The sequence below is a fragment of the Neofelis nebulosa genome, chromosome 9, assembly GCF_028018385.1.
Source record: "Neofelis nebulosa isolate mNeoNeb1 chromosome 9, mNeoNeb1.pri, whole genome shotgun sequence".
NCBI classification, from domain to species: Eukaryota; Metazoa; Chordata; class Mammalia; order Carnivora; family Felidae; genus Neofelis; species Neofelis nebulosa.
In genome coordinates, this window is record NC_080790.1 from 114,143,748 (window position 1) to 114,156,865 (window position 13,118).

General features: G+C 45.7%; 1 protein-coding gene across 4 annotated transcripts in view; it reads left to right on the top strand.

The window, feature by feature from the left end:
• Window positions 1–13,118, top strand: part of C9H20orf96 (chromosome 9 C20orf96 homolog) — a 23,119-nt gene continuing 10,001 nt past the window's right edge. For 2 of the 4 annotated variants that reach the window (XR_009248918.1, XM_058685194.1), the window contains exons 1-4: window positions 1–186; window positions 452–500; window positions 1,078–1,195; window positions 9,934–10,046. Coding sequence is in view for 3 of the 4 variants with exons in the window: in XM_058685194.1 (XP_058541177.1) it covers window positions 167–186; window positions 452–500; window positions 1,078–1,195; window positions 9,934–10,046 (300 nt within the window). In the remaining variant the exon portion in view is untranslated. Of the gene's footprint in view, window positions 187–303; window positions 501–1,077; window positions 1,196–9,429; window positions 9,455–9,933; window positions 10,047–13,118 lie in introns of those variants that run through there. The other 2 variants (XM_058685195.1, XM_058685197.1) reach the window with 2 other exon arrangements.

A 13,118-nucleotide genomic window follows, 5' to 3' on the forward strand; every position in this document is an offset into this window, starting at 1 on the left:
CGCGTCCGTTTCCTTGGAGACGGACAGCCCGGTCTCGCTGGAAGTTTGAGCTGCCTAGGTTACCACGTGGTCCACGCTCAGACAAAAGAGTTGCAGAAGCCGAATAAATAGGCATCGCAAGAGATCGGAGCCCCGCGGACTCACGACTCTTCTTCCATTTTCCCCAATGGCCCATGTCTTTCCAAAGTAAGTAAAATGAACACCGATGGGTGGTGAAGTGCGCATGCGTCCCCCCCCCCCCCCCCCCCCCGGCCTCTTTTGGTCTGGGCCTGGTTGTCTTTTGACCCCGCCCCCTCCCCCGCCCTTATCTCCCTAGCCCCGCCTCTCCCTCGGGCTCTCCCAGCTCCCGCGCGTTCCAGTGGTAGTTAACTGGGAGACCCTGTTCGCGTTTGCTGTTACGGTCCATGGGTTGGGAGTGATGGACGTTCTTTCCCGCCCCAACTCTTTCCAGACCCAACCGCTCTGGGATTCGCTCCACAGTCCACAACTTCCAGATTCTGGTGAGTCCGGGAGCGCTAAGGAGCAGATGGGGGCTTGCTGACCCTGGGCCTGCAGTCCTCCTGCCCTGAACCCCCAGGCTGTGACTGTCCCGGGTGATAGAGTCTGGAGACCTGAATTCCAGGCCTGCCTGTGTCACACAGTCGCTGTAGGATCCGGGGGCAATTCTCGGAGCCTGTTTTTTTCTCATCACCTTATCGGAACGTGAGGGTATTTTATACTGCTCTCTTATTTATCTCTGATCGCTACTATGGTTTTCTATTGGGTCTTTTCCATGCCTTCTGTTTCTCACAGTTCTTAGCACCTCACAGCCTGGATGTGCTTAGTAAATTCTGGCTGGCTGATAAAAAAGTGATAGCTAGCATTTCTGAAGCTCTTACCACATGCTTCACAAATATCCCTTGGACTGCTCGCATCAACCTGCGGAGGTGGGTTTTATAATTAGACCTAGTTTACAGATGAGAAAAATTGAGGCTCAGAGGAGTAAAGTCACTTGCTCAGGGTCACAGATATCTGTAAGGGGTGAAGCTGGGATTTGAACCCATCAGGCTGTGTGACTGATTGTGTTGTATCTGGTAGGATTATGTTCCATGGCAGCGGTCCAAGCAGAAAACCAAGCCATCTACTCTGCCTCCAGTCCTACAATCCAGAGGCCACAAGAAGAGCAGAGTGAAGGCTTTGACTAGTGTCCCGCCAGGTGGGCAGAAACCCTTGAGGGCTGGTATGTGGATGGGAGATGGGACAGCGTGTATGCCCTCGGCCTTTGGTGACATCAACTGTATTAGAGTAGGCTAATTGCGGTAACAAACAATCCCCAAGTTTCAAGGGTTAATATTCAAGCCTATTTCTCATTTCCGTCAAAGAACAATTGTGGATCTGCAGGGGAGGAGGTAATCTTGTCCACATGGTCATTCAGCGATCCAGGCTTCTTCAGCCTTGTGGCTCTGACAGGTTGTGAGGCCTTGGAGTCTTCTGCTAGATACTTCTGCACTCAGAAGAGAGAGAGAGAGAGAGAGAGAGCGAGCAAGGATACGGGTAATTTTGTGGACATTTTTTTTTTTTTTAGACTTGAAGTGATACATATCATTCCCACTCATGTTCCAGTGGCTGTAGCTCAGTCGTATGACTACCCATAACCACAAGAGGAGAAATGTCCTGCTGTGTGTCCAGGAGGCCAAGAAAACAGGGTTTGGTCAACTCAGGATAATCTCCACCACATTGTTGTTATGCCTTCTGTGGGAGTTCTCAGGCCCTTGGCTCAGGCAGACCTGGGTTCACTTCTTGGCTCTGCCCTTTACCATCTTGGAAAAGCCATTCATCTCTCTGAGCTTTAGTTTTCTCATTTTTTAAAAAATGTTTTTTATTTATTTTTGAAGGAGAGAGAGAGGCAGAGCATGAGCGGGGGGAGGAGCAGAGAGAGAGGGAGCCACAGAATCCGAAGCAGGCTCCCGGCTCTGAGCCATCAGCACAGAGCCCGACGCGGGGCAGGAACTCATGACCCGCGAGATCATAACCTGAGCTGAAGTCGGACGCTCGACCGACTGAGCCACCCAGGTGCCCCCTCTTTGTGTTTATATGTGAAAGAGAGTCAGGTTCTGGGATCAGATCATTATAAATATGGTTTTTACCTACATCAGTGTCTGATAGGGCTTTGGAAAGTCATGCAGGAAGTAGGAGAATTCTGTGTTCTGTGGGGCTGTCCTATTCTGGGGCTATCTATCGAGCATCCCTGGCCCCCACCCACTGATGCCCATCAGGACCCCCAGTATTTGTGAGAACCACAAATCCTCCTTTCCAATGTATCTAAAACGCCCCTGTCAAGAGATTTGGATGTTGAGTGCTGAGCACAAGGCCTGGTGGTAGTGACAGAATTTGTGTCTTTGCCTTTAGATCTATTCATACAGCATCCACAGGGAAACTCCTTTCCTTCTGTCACTGGGGAGACAGTGAGATGTGTAACATACAACCACAGTAAGAACCAGAGTAATTAACACAGGCCAAGCACTTACTATGTGCCAGATACTGTTCTCAGCACTTTGCCCACATCACTTCATTTAGTCTTCTCAACAACCCCGTGAGGTGGGTGCTGTGACGATCACCTCTTCTTCTAGATAAGGCATGGACAGGTGTAACTTCCAAGGTCACACAGGTAGGAGGGGGCAGGGCCAGGCTGTGACAGTCGGCAGTTTGTCTCCAGGGTGGACAGTCTTAACCACAGGTCGATGGAGAGTCTGTGGGCACCGGAGAAACATGGACCCGAGTTGGTGTTCCTGTCTCCCTTCCTGCAATTCCATCTAGGTTATCTCTCGCAGCCCCCGCTACAGAGATTCCTGCCTTACGCCGGGTGAAATCCTCTGTGTAAATTACAATGATGAAAATAGTTACCACTTGCTGAGGACTTATCTTATGTTAGGCTCTGTTGCAGAGGCTTCATTCATTCATTCATTCATTCATGCATTCATTCAGCAGCATCCATTTGCTGAGTACCCACATGCCCCAAATTGGGCTGAGTGTTGTTGACTTATGGTGACGGAGACAGATTGGGTTTCCAGCTGCATAGAGTTCACAGTCCCAACCTCAAACATGTAACTACACAAAACTTAAAAAAAAAAAAATTTTTTTTTTTTACACTTATTTTTATTTATTTTGAGAGAGATAGAGAGAAAGCAGGGGAGGGACAGAGAGGGAGACAGAATCCCAAGCAGGCTCTGCGCTGGCAGCACAGAGCCCGATATGGGGCTCGAACTCCCAAACCGTGAGATCATGACCTGAGCCGAAGTCACGAGTCAGAAGGTGTACCGACTGAGCCCCCCCAGGAGCCCCTTTTTTAATTTTTTTTATGAAAAAATGTTTTTTATGCAAAACTTTCAATACACTTGAGATAGACGGGTGCAAGGAAGTCACCACTTCATTCGTTCCTTCCGACCTGGGAGATAAAATCACTATTTTACAGATGAAGGAACTGAGGCTTCGGTTGGTGAAATGTCTTAAGCAAAGTCATGTCCTTGAGGGCAGCTTTTGTGTCTTCAACAAGATGCATCAGCTGATTCCCCCAAGACGGGATGACCCTATTCCTTCTTGTTCCTCCCTTTTGCAACTAAAAAAGCCCTAGATGTAACACAACAAATGTAAGAAGACTTTGAAAACTGGAAAGAATAACGTGGGTTGGTTGCTAAAGGGGTGAGCAGTCATCTGGCCTGTATGCTACGTCTCAACAGGGGACGGACTGTCTGCTAAAATGAAGATTAAGTAGGATCCAGAGTATTATTTAAAACTTGGGGGTGCTTGGGTGGCTCAGTTGGTTGAGTATTGGACTCTTTTTTTAAAATGTTTTTATTTTATTTATTTATTTTTTAATTTTTAATGCTTATTTATTTTTGAGAGAGAGAGAGAGAGAGCATGAGTGGGGAAGGGGCAGAGAGACCAGAGGGAGACACAGAATCTGAAGTAGGCTCCAGGCTCTGAGCTGTCAGCACAGAGCCTGACCCAGGGCTCAAACTTGTGAACCGCAATATCATGACCTGAGCCGAAGTCAGACGCTCAACCACCTGAGCCACCCAGGCACCTCAAACATCAGGCTCTTAATTTCAGCTCAAGTCATGATCTCACGGTTCGTGAGTTCGAGCCCCATGTCGGGCTCTATGCTGACAGAGCAGAGCCTGTTTGGGATTTTCTGTCTCCCTCTCTCTGTGCTCCTTCCCTGCTCACTCTCTATCTCTCTCTCTCAAAAATAAGTAAATAAGCATTAAAAATAAACATCAAGGATACGACAAAAGCACTTGTCATACCAAGAATAAGGAAAATCACAACATGAAGGAGAAAAGACAGACATCAACACCAAGATGAGTCGGATAGAATGATTTGACTGTTTTTATTTACAGATGGCATGCCTGTCTATGTAGAGAATCTTAAGGAATCTACTAAATCTCAAAGAAACTAGAATTAATAAGTTTGTCAAGGTTGCAGAGTACAAGTACACAAAAAAATCAATCACATTTCTATGTTCTTACAATGAGTATGGGGAAACCAAAATTAAAAATACATTTATAATCCAAAGAAATTGAAATATTTAGGCATAAACTTAACAAAGAATGTATAGGACTTGTATGCTGAAAATTACATAATGCTAATGAAAGAGATCAAAGAAGACCTAGATAAATGGAGAGACATACTATGTTCACAATTAGAATACTCAGCATAGTGGGGGCCCCTGGGTGGTTCAGTCGGTTGAGCGTCTGACTTCAGCTCGGGTCATGATCTCCCAGTTTGTGGGTTCGAGCCCCACGTCGGGCTCTGTGCTGACAGCTCGGAGCCTGGAGCCTGCTTCAGATTCTGTGTCTCCCTCTCTCTCTCCTCCTCCCCCGCTCACGCTCTGTATCTCAAAAATAGAGAAACATTAAAAAAAATTTAATAAAATTAAAAAAAAAGATTCTCTCTCCCTCTCTCTCTTAAAAATAAATGAAAACATTAAAAAAAAAAAAAAAAAAGAACACTCAGCATAGTAAAGATGCCAATTCTCCCCGATTCGGTTTCTTTTTTTTTTTTTTTTTTTTTTTTTTAATTTTTTTTCAACATTTTTTTTTTTTTTTTTTTAAATTTTTATTCAACGTTTTTTATTTATTTTTGGGACAGAGAGAGACTGAGCATGAACGGGGGAGGGGCAGAGAGAGAGGGAGACACAGAATCGGAAACAGGCTCCAGGCTCCGAGCCATCAGCCCAGAGCCTGACGCGGGGCTCGAACTCACAGACCGCGAGATCGTGACCTGGCTGAAGTCGGACGCTTAACCGACTGCGCCACCCAGGCGCCCCTCAACATTTTTTATTTATTTTTGGGACAGAGAGAGACAGAGCATGAACGGGGGAGGGGCAGAGAGAGAGGGAGACACAGAATCGGAAACAGGCTCCAGGCTCCGAGCCATCAGCCCAGAGCCTGACGCGGGGCTCGAACTCACAGACCGTGAGATCGTGACCTGGCTGAAGTCGGACGCTTAACCGACTGCGCCACCCAGGCGCCCCTCCCGATTCGGTTTCTATGTATAATGTAATTCCTAGCAAAATCCCAGGAAGGTGTTTTATAGACATAGGTTTAATCTCAAATTTATATTGGAAAGCAAGGCCCTAGGATAAACTATTTTGAGAAAGGAGGATAATGTGGGAAGAATCACTTTACCTGATACTAAGGCATACTATGCAGCTACAGTAATCAAGACAGCATAGAATGGGCAGAGATAAACACCTACACCAGTGGAACAGGACAGAGAAATAGAGCCACATAAATATGCCTGGCTGATTTTTTTTTTTTTTTCCCAACGTTTTTTTTTTAATTTATTTATTTTTGGGACAGAGAGAGACAGAGCATGAACGGGGGAGGGGCAGAGAGAGAGGGAGACACAGAATCGGAAACGGGCTCCAGGCTCCGAGCCGTCGGCCCAGAGCCCGACGCGGGGCTCGAACTCACGGACCGCGAGATCGTGACCTGAGCTGAAGTCGGCCGCTTAACCGACGGCGCCACCCAGGCGCCCCGCCTGGCTGATTTTTGACAGGGGTGCACAAACAGCTCAGTGGAGGAAAAGGAAGCCTTTTCCACAAATAGTGCTGGGGCAAGTGGACATCCATAGGCAAAAAGAAAAAACAAACAAACAAAAACAAAAAAAAACAAAAAAAGAGAGAGAGAGAAAGAACAACAAAAAGAACCTTGACTTGAGTTTCAGAAGTTAGACAAAACTTAACTCCAAATTAATTGTAAAATGAAGTAAAAATTAAATGTGTTCATGTAAACGCGTACACCTTTTAGGAAAGAAAATACAGGAGAGAAAAATCTTTGGGACCCATGGCCCCGTGAAAAGCTCTCAGACTTTATACCAACAGCTTGATCCATAAAAGAAAAATGAAATAAATGGGGAAGTTCGATATCATCAAAAGTAAAAACTTGTTCTGTGAAAGACTCTGTTAAGGGGATGAAAAGACGAGCTACAGACTTGGAGAAAATATTTGCAAACTGCATCTGACAAAGGACTGCTGCGTAGAATATATTGAGAACTCTCAACAGAAGAACAATGCAGTTAGAAAATGGGCAAAAGACATGAAGAGACATTTCACTGATGAGGATATCCAGATGGTAAATAATCACATGAAAAGATGTTTGACATCATTATCCATTAGGGCCGTGCAAGTTACACCACAGTGACTTGTCACCACACGCCTATCAGAATGGCTAAAATGAAAAATAGTGATAACACCGAATGCCGGCAAAGAGGAGAAGCTGGACGATGCATGTGTTGCTGGTGGGCATGTAAAATGCTACATCCGCTCTGGAAGAGACTTCGGCAGTTTCTAATGAAACCAACATGCAGTTCTCATCACGGTTCAACAATTGCACTCTTGGGCATTTATTCCCGTGACGTGACAACTTAGGGTCACACAAAAACCAGTGCATGAATGTTCCATAGCAGCCTTATTCATAATACTCTCAAACTGGAAGCAATCCAGATGTCCTTTAATGGTTAATGGTTAAATAAGCTATGGTACATCCATACCACGGAATACTATCCATTGATAAAAAGGAAAGGATTGTTCAGATTCTGTGTCTCCCTCCCTCTCTCTGCCCTTCCTCTGCTCGTGCTCTGTCTCTCTCTCGCAAAAATAAAAGGAAAGGATTGTTGATACAGTCAATAACTTGGATGAATCCACAGAATTTTGCTGAGTGAAAAAAAGCCAATTCCAGAAGTTATATATTCTGTGATTCCATTTATGTAGTATTCTGGGAATGACAAAATTGTAGAAATGGAGAACGGATGAGTGATCACCAGGGGTTAGGGACACAGGCTGGGGGAGGGTGGTAAGGGGAGGGGAAGAGGGTATGGCTATAAAAGGCAACATGAGGGGCGCCTGGGTGGCTCAGTCGGTTAAGCGGCCGACTTTGGCTCAGGTCATGATCTCGCGGTCCGTGAGTTCGAGCCCTGCGTCGGGCTCTGTGCTGACAGCTCAGAGCCTGGAACCTGTTTCAGATTCTGTGTCTCCCTCTCTCTGACCCTCCCCAGTTCATGCTCTGTCTCTCCCTGTCTCAAAAATAAATAAAACGTTAAAAAAAAAAACATTTAAAAAAGGCAACATGAACTATGCTTGCGGTGATGGAAATGTTCTATATCTTGCCTGTCTTAACATCAATTTCATGGTTCTGATATTGTAGGTAATTTTGCAAAATGCTACCATTGGGAGAGACTGGGTTAAGGATACAGAAGATCTCTCTCTGTGTGTTTTTTTTTTTTAATGTTTTTTATTTTATTTTTGAGAGCAAGAGAGTGTGAGCAGGGGAGGGGCAGAGAGAGAGGGGAACGGGGGATCCAAAGTGGGCTCAGTACGGACAGCAGCAAGTCCGATATGGGGCTCAAACTCATGAACCTTGGGATCGTGACCTGAGCCGAAGTCAGATGCTTAACTGACTGAGCCACCCAGATGCCCCAGTAATAAATTTAATTAAAAATAAAAAAGATATATCAGGGCTACTACCATTAATGAAAATAAATTGTCATTATTAAAGCTACAAATCTCCCTAACTATTTGAGTTCAACTTGCTAATCTTATAATTTTTACAAACACTACAAAGGGGGATTTTGGAAGTTGGTTAATTAATTTCCCCTAATTCTTTTAAGCCACATCTTAAAATTTCATACATTGAATTTTCATTTTCAAAGAGTTCGCTTGTCTGATTCACAAAGACCATTGAGCATTTAAATAATGCTTGTACATCTAATAAATAAACTTCGAGATATGGGTAATCTTATGTCCTCTCATGTTTCGGTAATTTATACACATTTAATAAGAACGTCTTAAACTTTTAATTTGAAACAAATCTAAATCAAAATCTCATTTACACATTTTAAATTAGAACCACAATATTAATCTATTAATCATTCCATCTTTTAAACACTACAATTAAATACCCGGCGTATACAGATAACTCATAACTTTAACACAACATTATTGTAGTTTACTTCATCACTTCAGCAGTTATTACTAACATCTTCCAGGGTTAGCTGTGTCGATGCTTTGAAGAAATAATATTTTTCTGAATTGTACTGGGTTGCACCTGGAGTAGGGATTTGGGGGGGGGGGCGGGGACGAGAATGTGGCCACAGCATTCATGATGATTTGGGTGATTTTTTTTTTTAATTTATTTTAGAGAGAGAGAGAGAGAGAGAGAGAGCGCACAAGCAGGGGAGGGGCAGAGAGAGTGGGGGACAGAGGATCTAAAGCAGGCTCTGTGCTGACTGTAGAGAGTCCGATGCAGGGCTCGAACCCATGAACCATGAGATCGTGACCTGAGCCGAAGTCAGTCCCTCAACTGGCTGAGCCACCCAGGTGCCTTGATGTGGGTGATTTGTCCCGGGCTGGCACATGACACGCTGTGAGGAAGCAGGGGTTCTGAGAACACGTCCTCCAAATGCCTTATTCTGATTGGAACTATTTTCTTTCTTTTTTATATTTTTTTATTTTTTTTTAACGTTTATTTATTTTTGAGACAGAGGGAGGCAGAGCATGAACAGGGGAGGGGCAGAGAGAGAGGGAGACACGGAATCCGAAACAGGCTCCAGGCTCCGAGCTGTCAGCACAGAGCCCGACGCGGGGCTCGAACTCATGGACCGTGAGATCATGACCTGAGCCGAAGTCGGACGCTTAACGGACCGAGCCACCCAGGCGCCCCAGATTGGGGCTATTTTTGTATACTCCTTATCTGGCAGGGCCACAGCTTTTAGAGGTGTTTCGGACAGCCAGTCGGGAGTTTTGCACAGCTCCTGTGCCTTCGTATGGTGCTGTGGTTCTGATGCCAATCCTCAGGTCATCAGTAACAGCAGTGACAACGAGAAATGCATATTCAGCACTGAGTATGGATCAGGCACTTCTCGACACACTTTAAAGCAGAATAACATTAAATCTTCACGACAACCCGATGAAGTAGGCGTGATGATCACTCCTATCTTATAGGTGGGAAAACTGAGGGACAGAGAGGTCATGTGACCCGCCCAAATTCATGGGCTAGTGGAAAGCAGTGTCTGGATTCGAACCCAGGCTCTCTGGCTGATTAGTTCCTGCCCTTAACCCCCGCCCTGTCTGACTCTGCTACCGGCCAGGTTGGTGGGAGAGATTGCGGGCACCTGGCCGTCTCCTGTGCTACTCTTCTCGCTCCTCCCCTCTGTCCATGCCCAGGGTCACGGGGAAGCCTCCTGCACTTCTCTGTCCCTTATATCAAGGCCCAAAGTGAGGCCTGGGAGCTTACTGATAGATGTGAGTTTCATGCTCTGCCTCACTGTCACATCTTATAAAGTCGAGAGTGGGTGGGGCTGGGGCCTGGGCCACCTCAATGGATGGTACTGGGACCCGATCCTAGGCCTGCCTATATCCTTACTCCCTCTCTGCCTTTTCCCATGCCCTAGCGTTGCATTCCAAGTCCGCCACGTCGATGACAAGCCAGCTGAGGCAGCCACAAGAAATGCACAGAGAGAAGCTGGACTCTGGGAAGGCACAGGCCAAAATCCGGCTAATGAAGGTAGGAGCATCCTCCCACAGGCACCAGGGCCCAGGATGGGGGCGGGGGGGGGGGGGGGACAGCGATAGCAAACACGCACTGAACATTTGGTGGATGCTGGGCTCATTTCCTTGTTAGCAATGCCATGGGCATGCTTATCGTCACCCCCATTTTACAGATGGGGAAACTGAGGTGCAAGGCGATGAAGGACTTGTACCAGGTCACATAGCCAGAAAATGGTAGTACCAGAGCCACTTAAGCAAAGTGTTTGCCTTTGTGTTTAAGACTAGGAGGGGCGCCTGGATGGCTCAGTGGGTTAAGCGGCCGACTTCGGCTCAGGTCATGATCTCGCAGTTCGTGAGTTCGAGCCCCACGTCGGGCTCTGTGCTGACAGCTCAGAGCCTGGAGCCTGTTTCAGATTCTGTGTCTCCCTCTCTCTGCCCCTCCCCTGTTCATGCTCTGTCTCTCCCTGTCTCAAAAATAAATAAAACGTTAAAAAAAAAAATTAAAAAAAAAAACAAAACTAGGAAAATGATCAGAATCACTTTTTATTTCACTGCATTAGGAACACAATCTGGTGGCTTGTCCATTAAGACATTTCTAGTAAATGAACCTTTCGTGGAATATGATGCACCTTGAAGCAGAGCTTAGACGCTTACTAGTACATTTTTCACACCTCTGATACAATTTTAGATAAGTAATTTTCTCACCGTCCATTGTTTTCTATGGCTTCAGAACAACGTTTCAAAGTATTTGAAATGACGAAAAGAAGAGTCTTTGTGTCCATAGAAGAAAGTAGAATACTGAATACTATAAATACTACAAAATACCGTAGAAGAATGATTAACTTCTTCGAGAAAGTTTTTTTTTTTCCCAAAAGTTTTTTTTTTTTTTCCCCATGAAATTTCATGGATTTGGCCATCAATAAATGTCTGGTAATACATTTCAGATGTTTGTTCATCTTCTGCTTTATTTTTTTATTTTATTTTATTTTTTATTTTTTTTCAATATATGAAATTTATTGTCAAATTGGTTTCCATACAACACCCAGTGCTCATCCCAAAAGGTGCCCTCCTCACTACCCATCACCCACCCTCCCCGCCCTCCCACCCCCCATCAACCCTGTTTGTTTCGAGAAAGTTGTTAAGAGCTCAGTGAACAATTACTAAATAAAGAAATAGGGAAGAATGCTATGAAACCTTTTCTTCCCTTTAACCTTCAATTTTGCAAAAAGGTTCAGAGGTGGCCCAGTGTTCTTAAAGGAGGAACTCATATTTCTGGTGTTTATTGTTATTGTTTTATTATTTTCTTTCTTAAAAATTTTTTTAAAATGTTTTTATTTATTTATTTTTTAAGTTTATTTATTTAGAGAGAGAGAGGGAAAGCGTGTGCTTGGGGAAGGGGCAAGGAGAGAGAGAGAGAGAGCGAGAGAGGGAGAGAGAGAGAGAGGGAGAGAGAGAATCCCAAGCAGGCTCCACGCTGTCAGTGCGGAGCCCAATGTGGGGCTCGAACCCACCAACTGTGAGATCATTACCTGAGTGAAATAAAAAACCCAATGCTTGGGGCGCCTGGGTGGCTCAGTCGGTTAAGCGTCCGACTTTGGCTCAGGTCATGATCTCACGGTTCGTGGGTTCGAGCCCCGCATCGGGCTCTGTGCTGACACCTCAGAGCCTGGAGCCTGTTTCAGATTCTGTGTCTCCCTCTGTCTCTCTGACCCTCCCCTGTTCATGCTCTGTCTCTCTCTGCTTAACTGACTGAGCCACCCAGGCACCCTGTTTTTATTTATTTCTGAGAGGGGGAGGGGCTGAGAGAGAGGGGGACAGAAGATCTGAAGCCAGATCTGTGCTGCAGAGAGCCCAATTTGGGGCTCAACCTCATGAACCATGAGATCATGACCTGAGCGGGAGTCCAATGGTTAACCTACTGAACCATCCAGGCGCCCCTCTAGTGTTATTTTTATCCTGACTTTAGAACTTGGACAATTTGGCTCTGAAACCTGGGCTCCTAAACAGTTCCTAGTGTTGTCTCTTGTAACCATTCATTCATTTAGTCAATAAATATTTACTGAATGCCTCCTATGTGCCAGGCTCTGTTCTAAGGATTTACCAGTCATGTGGCTGGCCTCTGACCTTAGGGAGATTACATTCTACTTTGGGAGACAGACAACAAACAAGACAGATAAATATATAATGTGTGCCGTGATGATAAGAGTAATGAAGAAGTGTAAAGATAAGGTTAGGGGCTAGAGAGGCACAGAGGAAGAGTGGCTGTGACTGTTTCAGACAGGGTAGTCAGAGAAGGCTGCTAAAGTGATATCTGAGGGAGAAATGTTCTAGATAGATGAACTGCAAGTGCAAAGGTCCTGAGGTTGGTATAGCTGGAGATGAGGAAAGATAGTGGGAGTAGGGGTATGGGTGGTGATTTGTTTGCAGCTCTGTTTTCCCTGCTCTGGCTTTTTTTTTTTTTTCCTTTTAATGTTTTTATTTTATTTTTGAGAGAGAGAGAGAGTGCGTGCATGAGTGGGGCAGGGGCAGAGAGAGAGAGGGAGACACAGAATCTGAAGCAGGCTCCCGGCTCCTAGCTGTCAGCACCGAGCCCGACGTGGGGCTCGAACCCGCAAACCGTGAGATCATGACCTGAACTGAAGGCTGACTGAGCCACCCAGGCACCCCTGGGCTTTGTGTTTCTATGCTGAGTGAGACAGGAAGACCCTGGAGGGTTCTGAGTAGAACCAGGAGATGATCTGACCTACGTTTTCACAGGAGTCCTTGGGCTGCTGCTGCTGTGTGGAGAATGGACATGGAGACAAGGGGGGGGACAGGAAGGGAGCGGAAACTACCCAGTCGATTTGCTCTCGGAGACAGAAGAGGATCCTGACTCTGCCCCTCAGTCTCAGGACAATATGCCTCTACATTTGAGAGAGGGAAAACTATATGCCAGGTGCCATCCCCGGTGTTGGGGACACAGCCGTGAACACAGCACTCAGAACCTGTTCTATTATGGAGCTGACGCTGTGGTGTGTGTGGGGGGACCTGTAATAAATGGATCAAAAAACCCCAAAGAATAGTTACTCCTCAGTTTATTCAACCCATA